We start from the raw sequence: 21914 nt of genomic DNA on the forward strand, positions 1-21914 counted from the left end.
ACTTAAATCCTTTTTCTAGTACCTACTATTAAAGCTTTTTGCCTGTTCGTGTTCAGTCCACCACAATTCAACAAGTCTTTATTGATCTGCTATGTAAACAGTACTGATTAGATTATTGTAAAAGCATTATAAACTTGTCTCTTCTCCCATGGGCAGAGTCATTAGCATTGCAGTCCTTTGCTCTGGTTAAGTAGCCCATCATTAGTGCAAACACAGGATAGACTGAGCTGTTTCTCAAAGGTGTGCATCTGCCTATATGCTTAAGATTTGAGATGTAAACAGATCAGTTTTGTCTACACCTCTATGCCCCACTGTCCCCATCCCTAAAAAAGTAAATGTCACTTGAGTGTATGGAATCTGCCTTTGTATTGTTTCATATTTTACTAAAATCTTTCTGGTTCCCCAAAGATTAGCATGGTTCTCCCGTCCTACCTTAGTGGCCCTTTACTCTCAGAGTTTCTGAGTAGATCTGTAATGGAGCCTTAGAGTTTGTATTCTCACTAGCTGGCAGGTGATGCTGCTGCTGATGCTAGTCTAAGAACTACATTTCGAGAACCACTGTCTTACATACTTCTGAGTGCTTAAAGATAAGGATTATCTTTGAAATCTACCACAGCAGCTTTTGTACAACTCTACAAAACACCTATCTGGTTTTTTGTTTTGTTTTGTTTTTCTTGAGGGCCAAGCTCCATTGGTTCTGTCACCATGTCCTAAGTTTTAGATATTCTTGTTAAATTTGTTTCACCTACTGTATCACTTGTTACCAAAAAGACAGTTGAAGAGAAAGTGGAGCTAACGTTTTGTCCTGTGAGCTTATAGAACCTGCTCAGACTCCATATTTATTGTATACTGGGGAGAGGATTGCTTCTCAAAGGGTCATCTCTGACCCCATCCCCCATATTTTTGGGCTAGGAATCAGAACCAGCTTGGAATCTACCTGAACTATTCTTTTAGATAGTTAATATCTAAGACACAAAGTTAATACCTTACAAATATATTTTTTATGTTGTTAGATTTAATATTTAATATCTTTAGACTTGAGCATATAAGAGATGAGACAGCAAAAATATGCATTAATGTGATTGGTCTCTGGAGCAGGTGAGAATAATCTGTATCTGTTAACCTCTCATTTTTCTTCATTTTAGTTATGTTACTCAAAATATTCATTAACTCCTTCCAGTATTTCTCTGTTTCAGATATGTCACTAGGGGCTGTTTCTTATTCTGTTCTTAGGTTTACATATCCCTACTTTTACAGCAACGGCATCCTTCTTTCTCTCTTTTTTTCTTTTCTTTAGTAACTATAAGAAAAAGATGCTATTTTTAAAGGACATCATCAAAACCTCAAAAAACAGCTAAGCTGCTAGTAACATTATGCCCTACTTTATGAACACTACTAGGCTTTTAAATACCCTTTCCTGCATTAGTCTTTCTTTTAAGCTTGGCATGTTAAGTATGTGAAATCTGGAAATACATTTTTTAAATTGCAACTTCTATAATTATTAACTTTTCAACTCTTTTATTTTCCTAAGGAAGAGGAAACAGACAATGAAGAAAACTTTATTGATCTCAATGTTTTGAAGGCTCAGACCTATCGCTTGGTAAGTTACATGGGATACACTGAGGACCAGCAAACGGTCAGTACATGTGTCCTGCTGGAAACTGAAACAAATAGAAACTACTATTGGCCATTTTTTTTGTGTGTCATTTGAAAAGTAGCTCCAAAACTGATTTTTCTATCTATAAAACATTGTAATTATAGCAAATATAAAATTCAGAGGAGCAAGTAGGGTAGCCTCTTTTACATATCATGGAAAATCAACACAGTGCTTCTCATATAAACTGGAAATCATTGATTTGCCTTATGTCATTTTTAATTATGGAAAGACATATATAATTCAACTTTAAGTTATTTTCCATTATAATGGCCAATATTAAATAGTCTTGAGTATAGGAAAATACCTAAATGATAATTTTTGAAATAAAATGGATTATGTTAAGAATGGTATATTGGGTAGGAAGTCAGACATTGCTTTAAGTCAATTTTTGCTCTTTTTTAAAGATTTTTTTATTACAGTTGATTTACAATTTGCTCTGTCTTAATTAGGAAGTAAATCTAGTCTTTAAAAGAGAACCCACTCAATGAGGTCTTTTAAAAGTATGTGAGACTTTTGTATTGTCTTATATATATGCTATATTTCAATACGGTAATACTTATCAAGTATCTATGGAACTTAATCTTGTTTGTCCTTTATTTAATTTTTCTTGTCTAAATTTTACAAACAAGTTTGGATCTAGTTTTGTGTTCATATGAAGGCTTCCTTGGCCACCCTACTTGAAACTGGTCTTTTTATTTACATTCACTGCCTAAGTATTAGTCAGAATGAATAACTGTTATTGATGATATGTGTGTGTCTTCCGCCCAACTCGAGATGTACTATAACATTGTGGTTAACTTGCCTGAGTGTGTGTATTGACTTAAGACTTTTTAACACTTACTAGGCAGGTTTTCAAATTTCTTGTACCTTATCTTCCTCATCTATAAAATGAGGATAAAAATATTACCTTTAAAAAAAACCTTTTTATAGGGTTTTTAAGGATTAAAAGAAGTCCTACATATAAAGCATTTATAATATCTGGCACATACAAAATGCTCAGTAAGTGTTGGCAAGAACCAAAATCATACCTTCCCTTCCCATTCCTTCTTTCAAATCTGACTTGTATAAGCTCCTTGCTAACAGAGATAACTACCATTTTTTTTATATTCTCCGTGGTATAACACAGAAGATAACCGAATTAATGCTTCTTGAATGAATGTATTTTTTGTTGTTCAATTGAAAATTATTTCAGAATAATAGGTTAACATTTAAATCCAAATAAATTCTAATTGTAATACATTTGGAGATCACTTTGTGGTTTTCAAAGTACATGAAAACACATCCTTTACTGACCTTATAAGGTATTCGAGTGGATGTTATCTCTATTTTATAGATACAAAAACTGAAATGTAACGTTGGGACCGTTCAATCTTTTAAAAAGCTAATAAATTACAGTGGCTTAATTTGAACTCAGTTCCTCCAAACTCTCATCTATTGCTTTTACCCCTTTACCTTATAAAATGGATTCAACGGGGTAGGTTTGATTTGATTCCTACCTTTAAAAAGAACACTGTGGTGCTTGGTATTCCTGTATGTGTTGAAGATGTGGTGACAAAGTTCTAAAATATGAAGAAAAAACAAAAATAGAGATGCATACACAGTTATTCTTAGAAAGAAGCTGTTGTTTTTTTAGATTACAGTAATAGTTTTTATTTATTTTTTTTGTTAAAGTATAGTTGATTTACAATGTTTCCTCAATTTCTGTTGTGCAGCAAAGAGACCCAATCACATACAATTCCCTGTGCTGTACAGTAGGACCCCATTGCCCATCCATTCCAGATGTAACAGTTTGTATCCCAAAACACCAAACTGCCCATCCAGCCCACTCCCTCCTTCCTCCCCTCCTGGGAACCACAAGTCTGCTTTCCTTAGCTGTGATCTGTTTCTATTTTGTAGATAGGGTCATCTGTGCCATAGTTTAGATTATACAAATAAGTGATATCATATGATATTTGTCTTTTTCTTTCTGGCTTACTTCACTTAGTATGAGATCTCTATCTTTTTATGGCTGAGTAATATTCCATTGTACATGTGTACCACATCATCTTAATCCATTTGTTGATGGACATTTAGGTTGTTTCCATGTCTTGGCTGTTGTGAATAGCACTGCAATGAACATAGGGGTGCATGTATCTTTTTCAATAAAAGTTTTGTCCAGATATATGCCCAGGAGTGGGATTGCTGGATCATATGGTAGTTCTATATTTAATTTTCAGAGGTACCTCAATACTGTTTTCCATTGTAGTTGTACCAATTGATTCCCACCTACATGAAGGAGGGTACCCTTTTCTCCACACCCTCTCCAGCATTTGTTATTTGTTGATTTGTTAATGATGGCCATTCTGAATGTTGAGAGGTGGTACCTTATTGTAGTTTTGATTTTCATTTTTCCAATAATTAGTGATGTTGAGCATTTTTTCATGCCTGTTGGCCATCCATATGTCCTCTTTGGAGAACTGTCTGTTTAGGTCTCCTGCCCATTTTTCAATTGGATTGTTTTGTTGTTGTTGTTGTTGTTGAGTTGTATGAGTTGTTTGTATATTTTTGAGATTAGGCCCTTGTCAGTTGCATTGTTTGAAAAGATTTTCTCCCATTCTGTGGGTTGTCTTTTCCTTTTTTTAATGGTTTCCTTTGCTGTGCAAAAGCTTTTGCGTTAAGTGGGTCCCATTGGTTTATTTGTGTCTTTATTGTCATTATTCTAGGAGGTGGATCAAATAAGATGTTGCTGTGGTTTATGTCAAAGAGCATTCTGCCTATGTTTTCCTCTAGGAGTTTTATAGTATCTGGCCTTATATTTAGGGCTTTTATTATTTGTGTTATTAATTATTATATTGATGGTGTAAATAGAGGCCTGTAAAGGCCACCTGAGATTCCCACTGGACAGAGTAGTTTGAGTATTCAGAAGGAGCAAAGTAATTTGCCTCTGCTGCTACTCTAAGTCCCTATTGGTCATGATCTCAAATTTTCTTTTTAATTAAGCTGTATAAAGATGAGTTTTTCCCCCTGCCTGTGGCTTTATACATTTCTAGATATTAGAGCCTTTAGAGAAAGATTATATAACATACACCTTTTTGAGCTAAGACTATATATGGTTGCATTTTCACAAGTGAAAGAAGTTTGAACACCAGGTGTTTGTGGATGGTCAACCATGAAGTACTAATGAGGCAGAAAGCCCTTTCATATTTTAAAAAATCTGGCAAGTTTATGATGTTGCCCACCAAAGCCATCTGCCTGAGACAGCTGTATCTGACTGTAGCTTGTGATGGCCCAGGCTGCTCTTTTCCTAAGACAGAATGGCTGTATAGGTTAGTAACACAGATTTAAGATTTTATGTTTCATGCAGCAGGTAGGCTCACAATGCGGAAGAAATAGTATTTTAGAAAAGTTGATGTGATGAATTCTTCTCCAGAACAAGAATGATGGATACTATCTAGGAAATTGATGTACTAAATGTGTATGTGACTGTGCCAGCCCAGCGATGTGTGCCTTACAGCCATCCCTCTCTACCTGTGGTTTTAAAACCATGGATGCTTCTCATTCTCTATCCCTTCCGCCTGCTCTATTGTTCTTCATAGAACCTGGCATTGTCTTCATCTCATTTGTTGATTTTCTATCTCAACCAGTAGAATGCAAATTCCTCTAGAGCAGAAGCTTTTTAAACAGCTTTTTCACCTGTGCCTGTTGTGTAGGAAGTGCTCAATATTGAATAATATTGAATGAATACATGCATGAATGAATGCTATTTTATATTTATAATTTTATAAGAAAGTCTAGTTTAATCTTCATATAGAAAAGGACCTCTTAGCAAATAAATCATTGGGTCCTCTTCTATGTAGTATTTCTTTTCATTAAATAAAGCAAAGACTAGACCCTGAAGAGTATGCTCGTAAGTATCATAATAATTCAAGAAGCTGGGTCTACACAAGCATTTTTCTGAGATTTGTGGTAAATGGAGCAAAAGAGAAGGTAAATGAAAACGACCTATGTTGCGAGTTGTGTTCTCTAGAAGTGGACATTGAGACAGAGTTTGGGGTACAAGGTGTTTATGGTGAAAGGATGGGTTAAGGAGGCAGGACTCAGCTAAGGTAGAGGTCAAGCAGCATTTCAGGCCTTGACGAAGCCTTGGCCAACCTGATGAGGAGCTGTGGAGAAGTGTTGCCTCCTGGGCCCAGTAACTGGAGGCAGGCTGCACTGGGAAGGATGCACCCCAGGTGAGGTGGCTCTGCAGGTGGGACAAAGCCCAAGGGAGCTGACAGCAGGAAGCTGCCTGCTGGCCGCCTTCCCTGACACTGAGTGCAAGTCCTTCCTGGAAGGAAGACATAGAGGTCCAGTTCCCTGACTACCACAACATATTGAAGCCTGTAACTGCTAAGTTGAAGACTATTTAAAGAGATACTGTGTGCCTATTGACTAGACTTGGAAATGCCTGCCTGATCAAATCAGGACACAGCAGCAGTATTTCATCCTGTTCTAAGAAGAAAATGTTGGCTCCTATTGATGGTGAATGTTACAATGACGATATTGGGTTGTTTGGAAGCAGATGTTTTTCAAAATATTTATTTATTTAGAGGTTTAAAAAATTTATTTCAAAGCCATTTTTAGCATGACTTCCTCCTCTAATTCTCCTACCCTGCTATGATTTTACCAACAATACAGGCAGATGTCATTTTGTTGCACTTTGCTTTATTGCACTTTGCAGACATCGTGGGGGGTGGGGGATTGTTTGTTTGTTTGTTTTTTAAACAAATGGAAGGTTTATGGCAACCCTTTATTGAGCAAGTCTATTGGGGCCATTTTTCCAATAGTTTTTGCTCACTTCGTCTGTGTCCTATTTTGGTAATTCTTGAAATGTTTCAAACTTTTTCATTATTATTATATTTCTTCTGACAATCTGTGACCAGTGATCTTTGCTATTACTACTATGACTTGCTGAAGGCTGAGATAGTGGTTAGCATTTTTTTAGCAACAAAATATTTTTAACTAAATCATATACATTATTTTTTAGACCTAATGCTATTGCACACTTAACTGACTACAGTATATTGTAAATATATCTTTTATATGCACTGGGAAGCCAAAAAATTTGTTTGACTCACACTTTACTGTGGTAGTCACTTTATTGAGGTTATCTGGCACCAAAGCCACAATATCTCTGAGTTATGCCTGTACTTTACAAGAAAATTGCTCCTGCAATTAGTGAGGGATGGCTTTATTTTCCAAAGTTTGATTTGCAGGTTAGTTATTTGAATTTTGAGTTTTTTCTTAGAAAGAAAAAAAAAATGTGGATGGATATTAGTCTTCAAGGCTAGCCCACAAAGTTCTACATTTTCTCAGTCCCTCTGATTTCTGAATGTTCTTGAAATCTAAAATTGAGGGAAAGCCACCCTGGTCACAGGGGAAGGCCCCAGTGCTGTATTAAAGCTCTGACAGTTGGACAGAGCCTGTGATAGTTAGGGGTGCGGTAGAACATTGGGAGACTCGAGCAGTGGGAGCAGGGAAGGAAGGCTCTGGTGGCAAGGTATTGGGCAAGTGTTCTGGTAATTTCTAGTTCAAACTTGAGTATGCCGACTGGAAACTGCCTGCATTTTCACGGTAACTATGCTGTAATTATGAGTGGTCTTTGTAGCTCCCCTCCATTCTGAAACTCAATAGAATCACAGCAGTAGTGTTCTGGCAGCATAATGCAGATGTGTCATTCTTCTCCCCCAGCGAAAAAAAAGATGGGAGGGAAGCTGTGCGCTCTCTGAATTCTATTTTTAAATGCCCATCACTTCATTTCAAAACATTTTTTCAAACATGCCATAGATACCATTCTTCCTTGAGATGCTAAATTTGAGGGTTTAGAATCCAAATTCCGAGTTATACAGCATAAAACCAACTATCTCAAAAGGTTTAAACACAATTGGTTTTTAATTACTTAGCAAAAAATTCATTGTACCAAGAATGAGAGAATTTTTAGCTTAAAAAGCAAAAGCTGTAAGGAAGTAAAACTCTGGGCTTAGAATAAAAATCATTTCAGTTTTAGTTTAGGATGTCATGGTGGCAGGTCTGCAGTATTGTAATCAAAAAAGGAAAGAAGATAGATCTACTTTGGTTAATATCTTAAATCTTCACATTTTCTCCATTTTACATATGATTTACACTTTACTTTTCAACAAAATGTCCTTTCAGAGTAATCCAGGAGAAAAATACTGGTCTACAACTTAATTTGCCCCATAGGTTACCACTGTTTCTGATTCCTGCTCATTACCACTGTTTCTGATTCTTGCTCAAAGAAAATGTTTTTTCTTCCCCTTTCCTAAAACACTTTGGGTGCGAGTTCTCCTCTCTCTGCTGTGACTATGTGACTATCAAAAGTCTGTAGTCGGTATTTCACAGGAGAAACAATTAAAACGCACATGTTTGAGTGTGATGGAACGCATTATGGCTGAGTGAATGCTTTTATTTCTCTGGTAACTAACCTGTACCACCCCATCAGTTTTACATCTGGAGGTGAATAGGAAATGTAGGTTAGAGAAAAAAAGCTGTACTCCTCACTGCTCAGAGGAGGCTCAAACAGCCGTTCTTTCTGGGTGCAAAAGAGAGTTTTACTTGATCTGTAGTGTAGCTTTTGAATCCACACATGAAATAGGAAAGAAAGATCCTTATTTCCATCCTGGTTTTATTGTGAGCCTAGCAAGAAGTAGGAAGCAAGGACTTTTCAAGGTCCCCTCCAGATCTGAGTCCATACCTTCCAGGTCGAAGCTACAGTAGAACAGCAGGCTTAGTTAAAATCCTGACCACACGTCACTAGCCACCTGGTCATACTGATTTATCCTCTCTGTAATGCAGCTTTCTGGCCCATTAAATGGGGACACAGTTCAACCCAGGATTGTTTTACGATTAATAGAACTTGAGGGCCACACCTAGCCTGGAGCTGGCATAGAATATACATTTGGTACATTTCTCATTTGTGCCATTATCCACCCTTGGAGATTGGAATTAGCTACAAACATTCTTAGGTACTGTAGGAGAATAGAAAACGAACCAATCTCTCAATACAAATAAATTGCTAGATTGCCATGAGTAGTTTTGAGTAAGAAACTTACATAGCATGTAACTTATCAAGAAGGTTGCATTTTAATGTAAATTAGGAAGCTCTGATGATAGCATGGCTTTATTTTCATAATCTGTCACATGGATTATTATTGAAGGCCCACTGGACTCAATGTGCTGTCACATAGGGTCTCCCCTACAAAAATAATTAAGGAAAATTTAACAAAAAGTAATACAGTGATTTTTTTTCCAGGAATCATTTGAGAGCTATCATTTTATAAATGGATAGGTGGCGTTTCCTAAGTCAACACAAATAGCAGGTATTTATTATGTAATTCAGTATATTACATGAGTACCCAGAATGTGTGCTTTTTTCAGTCCTCTATAAACCTACATTCTTTAAATACACCCACCTCCACCCATCCACCCCTAGGAGTGTTAGTGCTTTGAATAGTTGACTAATGATTCATTTTCATACAGAACATCTAGTTAGTTACCAAGACCTGTGAATGCTGCCTTTGAAATTTCTCTCATATTCATCTCCCCTACTCCAGCCCTTTTCCAAAATATTTTTCATCTTACCAAAACATGGTTTTTGTCAAATCATTCTGAGTTCAGTAACTTTTGGTGGCTTTTCATTACCTACAGGTGCATTTAGACAGATTATAAACAGTAAATTTTGGGTCCGGCTTTCAAAACCATTAACGATTTGACAGCTGTCCACATACCCAACTTTATTTTCTTCTGCTGGGATAACTTTTTTCCAGGTGAATGGGTCCTCTCATAGGTTTCAAACACATCATGAGTATATCTGCTCTCATCCCAGCCCATCTTCTTTTCCTTTGTCTGTTACCTAAAGTACCTCCCATTGTCTCTCTACCTGACTCTTCAGTGTTCAAGGTTTAGCTCAAATTCTGCTTTTTTAGTGGTAACCTCCCCGTGTTACTCCAGCCCCATTTAATCCTATAACCCACAAATTTATAACCCATAAACCTTCATAAAACACAACTAGAATATTTTCTTATGAGGATTCTTAGCATTTTATTCATTGTCCCTGGAGTAGAACAATACCTGCTATATAGTAGGCACTAAATAAAGATTTGTTTTGTAAGGTCTCTTTACCTTGTTTATAACTTTTCTTTGCCTGTTCTCTGACTTAGAGGACAAAATTCACCTTCCTCGACATAGCTTCTAAGTCTTACACAGTATATTGAATTGTTTTTGCTTCCCAATGTTCTCTGTTTTAAGCCCCTGGTCTCTCTTCTCATGTGATCTTCACAAGCCATGTTCATTCCTATTTCAGTATTTTGGCTTATGATGCTTTCTTGGCTATATAAACACTTGGCTTGCCTCTTCTGCCTGTTTCCATCCCAGACATCCTTGTAAAGTTAAACTTAAATCTCACCATCACCATTAAAATGTACTTCTCTCTTATCCAAATGCCTAAAGCATTTACCACCTATATCAGATAGTTTTGGAAGTTAATCAAACTTACATTTTTACTTGTTTTTATTAAAAAAAAACATTATTACTTTATTCTTTGTGTGTGTGTGTCTTTTTTGTCTTTTCCAGGGCCACACCCACAGCATATGGAGGTTCCCAGGCTAGGGGTCTAATCAGAGCTGTAGCTGCCGGCCTACACCACAGCCACAGCAACACAGGATCCAAGCCGCATCTGTGACCTACACCACAGCTCATGGCAACACTGGATCCCTCATGGTTCCTAGTTGGATTCGTTAACCACTAATCCACTACGGGAACTCCCCTTTATTTGTTTAAAAAGAATAAAGTGAATACCTTTGTGGGTTTTTCATTTGTTTTTGTTTTTGTTTTTTTTGCTTTTTAGAGCCACATCCACGACATATGAAAGTTCCCAGGCTAGCAGTCGAATTGGAGCTGCAGCTGCCAGCCTACACCACAGCGACATGGGATCCAAGCCATGTCTGTGACCTACACCACAGCTCACAGCAACGCCAGATCCCCAAACCACTGAGTGAGGCAGGGGATCAAACCTGCATCCTCATAGACACTAGTTGGATTCATTTCTGCTGTACCACAGCAGGAACTCCTCCTTTGTGGTTTTTTAGTTGAATCACAAAAAAAGGACAATGAAAAAAATTGAAAGTGTCTTCAGATCTCAGCACTTAGATATAAACATTATATCCCTTTATGCATAATTGCCCTGAGGTCATGTAAGATGCTAAAAACCGTTTAGGAATCTGGATGACAGGTATATACGTGAATTATTTGTGCTAGTTGTGTAATTTTTGTAAGTCTGAAAAAAATTATGATACTAACAAAAATAAATTCATGAAGTAGTGCAGAGTTCATAAAAGAATCCAAATATATAGTTATATTAGTATATGAAGCAATGCAAATCAATCAGGAATCTAAACTATTCAACAAAATGGTGATGGGATAACAGGCTATCTACCCATTTGGAGAAAAAAAATGGACTCCTCCCTCATATCTTACACAGAAATAAATTCCACATGCATCAGCACATTTAAAAATGATGAGGCAGGAATTCCCATCGTGGCTCAGCAGAAACGAATCCGACTAGGAACCATGAGGTAGCAGGTTTGATCCAGTTGCTGTGAGCTAGGTCACAGATGTGGCTTGGATCTGGCGTTGCTGTGGCTGTGGTGTAGGCCAGCAGCAATAGCTCCGATTAGACCCCTAGCCTGGGAACTTCCATATGCCAGGAGTGCGGCCCTAAAAGGACAAAAAAAAAAAAAAAAAATTTAATGATGAGGCATAAAAACAAAAATACGGGTGGCAAATGTTATATTCATGACTTGAATAGGGATGATAATACATGATAGGAAAACTAAAAACCGTTGAAGAATGCTGATAAAGCTGAATGCATAAAAATTAAAACTTTATATATGGAGGAATGGGGAATGCCATAAAGTTAAAAAGACAAGTAATAAACTTGGGGAATATACTTGTAGCCTGTATGGCAAAGAATTGATAGGCCTATGGTAAGGTGTTTCAGAGTTTGTGCTCTAGGGTAGCATTGCCCAAGTCCTGCCACACTTATTAATGATGTGACATTGGGAAAATTTCCTAACTGCTCTATACCTCATTTTTCTCATTTGAAAAAAATGGTAATAAGACTCCTTTGATTCATGGTGTTATTAACTGGGCACTTAATCCATATGTAAAAGCATCTAGTGGCATGCTTGGCATGTAATAATGATCATTGTAACTGCTAAAATGTATTGGGGGAGTTCCCGTTGTGGCTCAGCAAAAACAAATCCGACTAGAATCCATGAGGACTGGGGTTGGATCCCTGGTCTCGCTCACTGGGTTAAGGATCCGGCATTGCCATGAGCTGTGGTGTAGTTCTCAGACACAGCTCAGATCTGGTGTTGCTGTCGCTGTGGTATAGGCTAGTAGCTGTAGCTCTGATTCAGTCCCTAGCCTGGGAACTTCCATTGGCCTCAGGTACGGCCATAAAAACAACAACAACAACAACAAATATATTGGGGGCTTACTGTGTACCAGGCATTGTGCAAGCCTTTCAAATATCATCATCCAGTGAGGATGGTAGAATTATTGTTCCCATTTTACAAATGGATCCCTGATATTTAGAGACCAACAGCTAGTAAGTGATGAAGGTGGAATTTGACCAGAAATGGGATTCCTGACTCATCCACTTAACATTTACACCATATGGTGGAGATTCTCAAGACAACTTAGTTCCCCTTTCCTTTAGTCCTGGGCTATTTAATCTTGACAGTTAATTGGAATTCCATGTTCCTCTCAGAAGGTATGTGAATTGAGCTCTTCAAAATGTATTTGAGCACTGGTATATCCATGTAGTTACAATCTCAAAGAAAAGAAACCTTGTAGAAATTCATGCCGTAAAGGGACTTATGTTACATACTCTACAGCACCAAGTATCATGTCCACAGTATGCCTCTATACGTACTTCCTGGGGTATTTTTTTGGTTTTATTTTGAGAAAATAAAAATCACAAATGATTTTATCTTAGCACTTAGTGTAACAATGTAGCTAAAGTAGTTAAAGTAGAAGCAATGGTAGGTGTTGATGAATTAAGTAGAAATAACATTGGAAGTTAAATTCTCATTCAAAAATAACTTCAGATTTCTTATTGGAAAATTCAATTTATTTTGTGTTAATTTGGGGAGCTTTCTTTTTACCTTTTTTTGGTTTGTGGGAACATAATTCAAATCTTAGTTTGTGTTATAACTCAGAATACAATTTCTTTTGATAGTCTTAAAAATGAACTTAAAAACTTTTATTAACTTTATATATTTAGAGACAGAGGCTACCATCTATCTATTTCTTTTAATAGATTTTTAATTTGGTTATTCAGAACAAATCTGAAAATGCTTTTTGTGTGGTCTTAAACCCTTTTCTTCATAGTAATATAGTGTTAAATCATGTAAAATCTAATTTGGAAAGAATATAATGAATCTGAATCACAATTTGTGCTTCTTTAATCATGAAGAAGAATTGACTTGTAGGGACATGAAAGGTTTTAACTCTGCCTTAAATATAATTTTTTAAAATCATTGCATTTTAAGGGAATACTATTCTTGATAGAAATAACTTATTTATCCCTCCATCTAGCTTTCTTGATAGATGGTAAAGAAAAGACACTATATACCCTTAGGAGAAACCCTGCTTAATTCAAGGAATACCGTATATATTAGATCCTGTCCTGAACAAAATAGCAGATGAGGAAGAATGCCAAAAAAAAAAGGCATTCATACAAACACTGGCATTTTTTAAAATTTCTATGAAGAATCCTAACCTCATCACCCTCGCTCCCCAAGCACTCACTTTTTTCTCCTGAATTCTTACTTTGCCTAAATCCTAACAAGCTTGGTTATTGGGTTTCTAAACCCACATCTACTTAGGAGGAGGAAGAGGTGCTACAGGCAATCAGGGAGACAGCCACAGGTGATGACTGCATTGCAATAACAAGAAAAACTAGAGGAACAGTTTAGAAGTAGACATAAAAATGCAAGAAATTATAGTTATCTCAGTTCATTTAGTGTGGGGTCAGTTATATCTAGATTTCTCTGTCCTGAGGCCATCATTGTATTACAGAATATCTCATCATTGTATTACAATAAGAGACACCAAATGCTTAAATTAGAGTCGGTAAATGTCAGCATTTACCAGTATCCAGAATCTAGTCTGACAGTGGTATTTGATCCTCCTAAGAGGGAGGGGGTTTGGCTTGGTAATGGTAGACTTAGGCATTTCCATTTGCTCTTGTTTTATTACTAGTTCAATGTTAGGTTCTTCCACCTCTACCTTCATCTTCCATTTTCACCTGGAAGTCTGTGAATCCAGTTCCTGACCAGGCCCTCATGATCTAGGTCCTCCTGGCCACATTCTCATGAACTTGTGATCTCTTTGTAATGTCTGACTTAGGTTTTCCATTCCCGAGGATATGTCTTCTCATAGATGCCTGACCCCAGAGCTTCACTCCTGAGCCTGCCCATGCAACCATACATGTGTCCTTTACCAAGCGAGGTTTGTCAATCACTGATCAAGGAACATTCTATAGGGTATCTGTAATTAGTCAAGTTTAGAAACTGCTTTATGCTATTCATAACTCCTTCTTTAGTCCCAGTGGAGAAATGTCTTAACCAGAGCCAACTTCCCAACCTGGCTTGGACCCTCGGGATTGAAAAAAATCCTACAGTGGCCGGCTTTTGTTTTCATGGACATAGCAGAGTTGAAGTGAGTGGAGTTAATAACTCTTGGTGATATCAGGAAATCATACAGAGTCGACATTTGTCTGCCCAGTAAGCAGTTTAGTCCTCTTTCTCATACAGGGTTTTCCAGTAATGAGTGTGCAGTAAGTATTAGGAATAGTTTTGCCCCGAAAATATTGTTTTAAATTCTTTGCTTATGATGGCAGCTCAGTGACTTCCATTGTGTACCACTGGTAAGTTTTCTGTATTAATACTTACTAATAGGTCCACCTCTCTTTGTTAGTACATTACTCCCCCTACTGGTAGCCATGGCCTACCTAGAATCCCCAAAGTTAAGAAGGGTTTTGTATTCACATTTAACTTAGTTGACTAGGGCAGCTTTGTAGCATGACACAGGCTGTCCAACAGCTCAGAGGTTGCAAAGGGCTTTATTAACCCTCACATGATCTCCCTTGCTGATATACAGGGCTTTCCCATATTATACCCATGTGACCATAAGACTAACCTTATCCAATTATATATATTTGTATAAATATACACACAGAGAGAACATAGTATTTCTTCAGATGCTTAACTATCCCATTAACATTACCTGGGAAAGGGGAGATTACATACTGGAACAGGATTCTGAGCAGAACATTGCATGTTTGATCCTTGAACTGACCTTGGGTGATATGCCCCAAGGTTGCATTATGGGATGGCTTGGACTGCTATCTTCAGTTCTTCCTTTGGCAGTCTGAGGGTCAGTTCTCATCAGTTTCTTTTTTTTAATGGTGGACCAATTATTATCCCCATTAACTAGCCTCAGACTCTTCCTAATAGGCTGTAAACTCTTTGCAGGCGGGGATTAAATCCTTTTATCTTTCCACACCAAGCACAGTTCCTACCTTGCATGTTGTAGGAGCTTAACAAATGGCTTATTGGTAAATTAATTAATTATAAATGAGACTTTGGGATAGCCTATGTCTTATTGAGCTTCTAATTGTTTCTTCAGCAACATTAACTGGAAACACAATTTCCCAGGAGCTATGCTTTATCTTAGTTAATGTTGTTTCAGAGAGAGACTTTGTCATGATGATATAAAATTTTGATTAAATGGAAACAGCAGTTTATTTCCCTTTTACTAATAGCTCCACATAAAATACCATTTATTATTAGAGAAATGATTGAGAAAAAAAAAGATTTTCTCAAAGTATTGTAACCAAGCCATGGTTAAAAATAATTTATACTTTGTATGCAGAGCTTTTTCAGTTAATGTATCCACTTATTAGGCATTAGGAAATTTTGAGTGAGGAACAAGGTTATGAAATATATATGCACAAATGGAAGCAGAAAGAGACTTATAGTTTGAGTAAGTTAATGCTGTTCTACCAAACCTAATATTCTCATTTTTGCCCTTTCTTCATTTAGAAACTAGGCTTTTCCCCCCAGTATATTAACTATGGCCTAGGAATGAGTGAAAACTTTTGAGCTGCTATATTAAATCATTTCAGGATGTTGGGAGTAGGAGTTAGCAAATTATTGCTTAAGGGAACCAAATAATAAGCTAAGAAGGATAAATGCAACTTACTAAAGGGTCCAGCATAAAAACAAATAGTAGCTTATGCACTGGGATATTTTAATGCGGTGTTTGAGCTCCATGCACTCTACTATCTCTTAGATTCTAAGTCTTATTAAAAGAGGGTCACTACTAACCCATTTGCCTTTGTGAAAATTAGAAAAATATGGCCTTCCTTGAGTAAAATTTTTAAGCATATTTTGCACAACTTGAACAATCCTATGTTCAGATCTGAAGAAAGTGGGAATGTGAATGGGAACCCACTCTGGCTTTGTCTGGTGATTCTGGACTCTACCCTCCTATAAGGAAGGGAAGAAAGAGGGGTGAGAATGAAGGGTTGGGGTTGGGGAACAGTGGCTTGGGGACTTAATCAGGGGCATCGGTTTCAGTTCACCCAAACAGTGGTTCCATAAGTCAAACTTATTTTTAAATCAGTGACTAGAACATCTATGTTCTATTAAGAATTATACAAAACTGCTGCTTAAGAGGACATGTCCCTTTTTGGTTCAGCCTGGCTCTACAGGCCTGGGACATGGAGACTCATAACCCTGGCAGGAGCAAGCCTGTGTATATACCATACACGCACCCCAGATGTCGGAGCTCACATCCCATGGTGGTGCATACATCCTCCCACCCCCACCCTCATCCCTGTAAGTCTACCCATTTGGGACAGAAAATGAGCCAGTCAGAATTGGGCCTCCTAGAGCCAGGGATGGCTCCGGGGATGTGCCAGTGAGTGTGCAAGTGTATGATTGTTAATGAATGTCTGTATGGAGTTACATGACTGAGAACTTTTCCTATGGCATTAAGCTCCAACTGAAAGACCCATGATCTCTTCTCATGCCATCACGTATATTCTTAACTTCACATGTCTGCTTTGGGAATACTGCCACCCCTCCTCAGCCATGGTGCTATTGTGCTACCTTGGATTCAGTCTATATAGATACATAGCATTATATTAGGTACTCGAAATAATACAATGTTTCTATAAATAAATGGGTGAGCACTTTAATGTTTAAAAAAGAATTGTGAACACTTTTCACTTAGAGTTTCCATATTTTACTTAAATTAATGCTTATATTTTTATACTTTTTTTTAAATAGAACATAACTGAATACATTTAGACCACATATTGTGAAATGTAAAAGCATGTATCAGTTACCCATCCTCTAATTGTGTAGCTAGAACTCTATAGCCCCCTGAATTTCTGAACAAAAAGCAATATATGTTCCTTTTAAGGCTCTGAGTCTGTTCAGGACCTGCTATGAGTTTGGAGGTAGAAGAGAGAGGATTTCTCATGTCACCAGTGCCCTAGAAACTGAGTTGAGAGTGAGTTCAAAGCACCTGAAGACCTCAAACTCCCCCCAAAATCAATTCCCAATAAAAGTTATTTTTATACTTAGTGTTAGACTGGATAGGAAGTGTCCTTTAGTGATGGAAATTCACACTGAGGATGTAATTTCACTATGGGGTTGTTTATTTTTAAATGTTGTGTTAGGGGAAATTTTAAACATATACAGAGTTAGAGTGAGATAATGAACCCTACACAACAGTACCTGGTTTAACAGTTAAGATTTTGTCAATCGTGTTTCCTCTAAGGCCCTTCCCTCCTTTTTTCTTTGCCCCATAGTATTTTAAAGTAAATTTGAGACACGGTGTCAATTCATCTGTAAATATTTCAGCATTTATCTTTAATTTTTAAGGCCCATGCCATTATCCTACCTATAAGATTAATAATTCCTTAATATCATCTAATACTCTTCCTCATTCAAATTTCCCTGATTGTTTCAAAAACATCTTTTTACAGATTGTTTAAATTAGAGTCTATATAAGGTTCATACATTGTCTTTGACTGTGTCTCTCATGTCTCTTTTCTATATTAATAAATTTTTATATTTTCCTTGCATTTTCTTATAATTTTTCAAGGGGGCGTAAAAGCAAAAATACTACCAAAATCCATATATTATGCTTTATCTTTATATATTTAATTTGTACATTGTTTTCAGATCCATACATACTTAATGCTGAAATGGGAAGGTTGAGAAAATGGAAAAAAATTTTTCCTTTTCTGATTGAAAAATAGGCATGAACTGATCTTATTACTCAACAGCGGAAATCAAATGCAGAAAGGTGCAAAAGATAGAAAGTTGCAAAAGATAGAAAGCTACTATCATATTTGAATTCAAGTGAGTCTGCATTAAATCACATCTTTAAGCTGCATTAAATCACATTTTAAGTTACAGTTTGACCTAACAAAATATCACTTTAGAAATACAAAATTTGTAAATAATGTACTCTTCGCTTCTGGGATTTTTTTTTTTTTTTTGTCTCTCAGATTTGGGATTTGTATTTCAGTCCAGTGAATTCAAACTAAGACATTGTTTTCTTACCAAACACATGAGTGTTTATATCTCTACCAATTAATGTACCTAAATGGCTTGTCTGTTTGACAGTATTCCCATTGAGTTAACTATCTCAAAACCATTGGTCTTTGTAAAAATAATTAAATCATATATTTACTTCTTTTAAAAAATATACGTATTTTGCTATTCTACCAGGTTGGTGCATTATTTTCTTTCACCGTGGATAGGAGGACAGAAAAGGATTTCTTCTGCCACTATAATTTTAACACTACATTGCTTGATATAAATTGTGCAGTGCTGCTAAAATGCCTCAAAATTTTACCATTTCTTTTTATAAACTCTCAATCCTGTGATATCTTTCCTTTCTTAGGATATGAACGAGTCTGCCAAACAAGAAGATATTTTAGAATCCACAACAGATGCTGCGGAATGGAGTCTAGAAGTGGAACGTGTGCTACCACAACTGAAAGTCACGATCAGGACTGACAACAAGGTATGGAAGAGAGAACACATTTTGTTCAAAGAGATATATATAAAGCATTTTCAAGGTCAAGGGTATTCCTAATTGTACAAATTACTTATTTAAGAAGGAATTCCATTTCTAGTGTCTTGTTTTAATAGAGATTTAATGAATTGTTGTTGAATAACTAAATAATGTAATATGGTCCACAAAGCAAGGGATAGATCTTTAAAATGATTGGGAATACATAATGTTTCCCTGAGATTAAGGCATATTTTCTCAATGCATTTTTATAAATTTTGTTGGCATCATATTTTGTTTAGGTGAATAGTGGATGAAACTGAGTATCTGTGACTGTATATTAACTGAGTTGAGTCAGGACATGGTTTAGAACTCTGCTAGATGGCAAAAGAGAAGACGTCCTGGACGTTGCCTTACATAGTCTATTCAGTACACATGGTTATAAGTTAAATATTAAGAAAGTTATCAAAAAATCCTATGTAATAAAGATTTGGGGGTTAGGATGGGGGAACTGGCCCATTTAACCAAGTTCTCACTTCCTTTTCACCTGTAATTTATGAGTAAGAACTTCAGGACAAGCTAACGGGTGACTAGACAATGCTACTCTCATTAGTACTATGATACTCTCTACAAAGTGGGCTCGAGAGACATCTAAGTAAAAAAGCTAAAGGATTTTCATCCTTGGAGGCTGGAGACAAGCCCCAGAATTATGGAAAAGATTCTAGGGAAGCTTGTCACTCTGCAAATGTGGTTGTGCATCTGCCTCCAAAGTAGAAGAAGCCCTACAAAGATTGCTGTTTTCAATGCCTTGGAAGCTAATTCATAGATTATCTGGATTTGGGCCTCTACAGGCCAAAATTGTATCCTAGAGAAGGTATAAGGTCGCCAAGACCCCTAGGACAGTCCTAAAGTAGGATAAGGACAGCGGAGTTCTTACTAGACTGTGAACAGCTGTGGAACAGTGTCTAGAGTAAGTGGGCAGACCCTCAGCCTGCTTACCATGTACTTGGAATACAGATATTTTGACTACATTGGGAGTAAATTCTTTGCTTATATATCTCTTATATGTAAGTACCTATAAATAAGAATTTCTTTACTGATTTGATCTCTACTGGAAGTCATAATTTGCAAAACTAATTTTTTGTGAAAATGTAATTTCTGATTCTTTAGTTTTGTTGGAACAAATTCTCTTCATAAAATTAAAATGCATTATTATTGTGACTCTAGTTAGAATGACATGTTAAAATAATTGTATAATTGGGAACTTTAAAGAACATCTTAGTCCCAAAAGGAAGTAAGTTTACCTTGTTTACTTTCAGGGTAAGTAAACTCTTGAAATTAAACATCTTACTTAAAACTGAATAGGATCACGAGAGTGTTTTTTTAAGAATGGTCATTGATTCCACATAATAGAAGTAACTGAATAAAGAAAGAATATAAATGTAACTGCTAACCTGTACAGTTTACAAACCAGTATTGCAGTAATCAAAATCTTAAATTCTTGGAGTTCCTGTTGTGGCTCAGTGGGTTAAGGACCTGACGGTGTCTCTGTGAGAATGCAGGTTCAATCCCTGGTCTAGCTCAATGAGTTAAGGGTCCAGAATTGCCACAAGCTACGGCTCAGGTTGCAGATGCAGCTGGGATCTGGTGTTGCTGTGGCTGTGTCGTAGACCTGCAACTGCAGCTCCAATTCAACCTCTAGCCTGGATTTTTCCATATGCCAAAACATGAAAGAAAAAAAATCCTCGATTCTTAAAGAATCAATGTTCTCCTGATTTGGAGAAGAATTAACTAGTTCACAGTTGGATTCTCGGAGTTCCTGCTGTGGTGCAACTGAATGGGGGCATCGCTGCAGCTCAGGACACAGGTGCAATCCCCAGCCTGGCACAGTGGGTTAAAGGATCCAGCATTGCTGCAGCTGTAGTTCAGATCTGATCCCTGGCCTGGGAACTCCATATGCCATGGGGCGACCAAAAAAAAAAAAAAAAAAAAAGGAAGTTGGACTCTTAGTCCCATGCTGTTCATTACCTTGATCTTATGGAGATATACTGTGTTAAATTAACTATACAATCTGTGTTACAAGCAACATTCCAAAATGTCAGAGTTTTGTGGGGGATTTTTTAGTATTTTTTTAAGAATATGTGAATATCATTTTGATTTTAGATTTTTGCAGTAAAGCATGCTGACCTAAAGTCATATTTGATTACTTTTTCAGAGTTCTTCTCCAGATCATTTGGTCTTTGTGTCCAGTATTCATAAACTCTTCTTTCTCCTAAGTATTTCAGCTCTCGCAAAAGGGAAATACAGCTTTAGGGTCAATTCTTTATTCAGCTTACTTAAGAGAAATAAAATTATTCATTGATTTGAGAAAATAAGGGACTAATGAATAGAGAAATGTTTTTCATGTCTCAGAAATAAAGTAATCTGGTTATATATGCAGTTTCTCACGGACTCATTATCCTCCTTAATCAGGAGTGGTTGGTTGACTGCAGCATCAGAATGTAGATCCTATCCTTCCTCAACTCCTAACTCCATCAAAACCAAATCCTCTCTTTTACTTTTGGAAAAAAAACAATAACTTTTCACTTACCACAGGCTATTTAAGACCTTTTAGGATTTCAATTTTATATTTTGGGGGGAGGAATTATTTTCAGATCAATGTGTTCTACTAATCCTGTTACATTAATTTTTAGGTGTATAGAGATGTGGGAGATGAGTAATACAGAGCTTCTATTATTTAAAATTTATTTAAAATGACCTTGTATTAGTCAAAAATTTATTTAAAATGACCTTGTATTAGAAATTAAAAAGCTCCCCCCCCAAAAAAAAGAAATTAAAAAGCCCCATATTTATTTGGCACTGTAGCACATGTTTCTATGCTTTTTTCCCTCACAAATTCAGTGTATTCCTTGTATACTTCCTAGTAGGGTCTTACAAAAAAAAAGTAAAACTCCTTTTCTGTTCTTTTTGCATATTATTGTCTGTATGCTTGATGAGACCCTGTCATACACCAATATTTTATTTTGTATATTCTCTATAATGTAATCAGGTTTTTATTGGGAGGCTAGCTTATCCTTGTTTCTGGCACTACTTCTTACTGTTGCTGGTTCTCAAAGAA

The 21914-nt window shown here is 36.6% G+C and overlaps 1 protein-coding gene across 1 annotated transcript in view; it reads left to right on the forward strand.

Moving 5' to 3' along the window:
- The window catches only part of IFT57 (intraflagellar transport 57), a 59538-nt gene that overhangs the window by 12377 nt on the left and 25247 nt on the right, over positions 1 to 21914 (forward strand). Inside the window, exons 5-6 of the mRNA XM_047792989.1 lie at positions 1532 to 1600; positions 18686 to 18808. Coding sequence (XP_047648945.1) covers positions 1532 to 1600; positions 18686 to 18808 — 192 coding nt within the window. The remainder of the gene's footprint in view (positions 1 to 1531; positions 1601 to 18685; positions 18809 to 21914) is intronic.

The sequence above is a fragment of the Phacochoerus africanus genome, chromosome 1, assembly GCF_016906955.1.
Source record: "Phacochoerus africanus isolate WHEZ1 chromosome 1, ROS_Pafr_v1, whole genome shotgun sequence".
Classification (NCBI taxonomy): domain Eukaryota; kingdom Metazoa; phylum Chordata; class Mammalia; order Artiodactyla; family Suidae; genus Phacochoerus; species Phacochoerus africanus.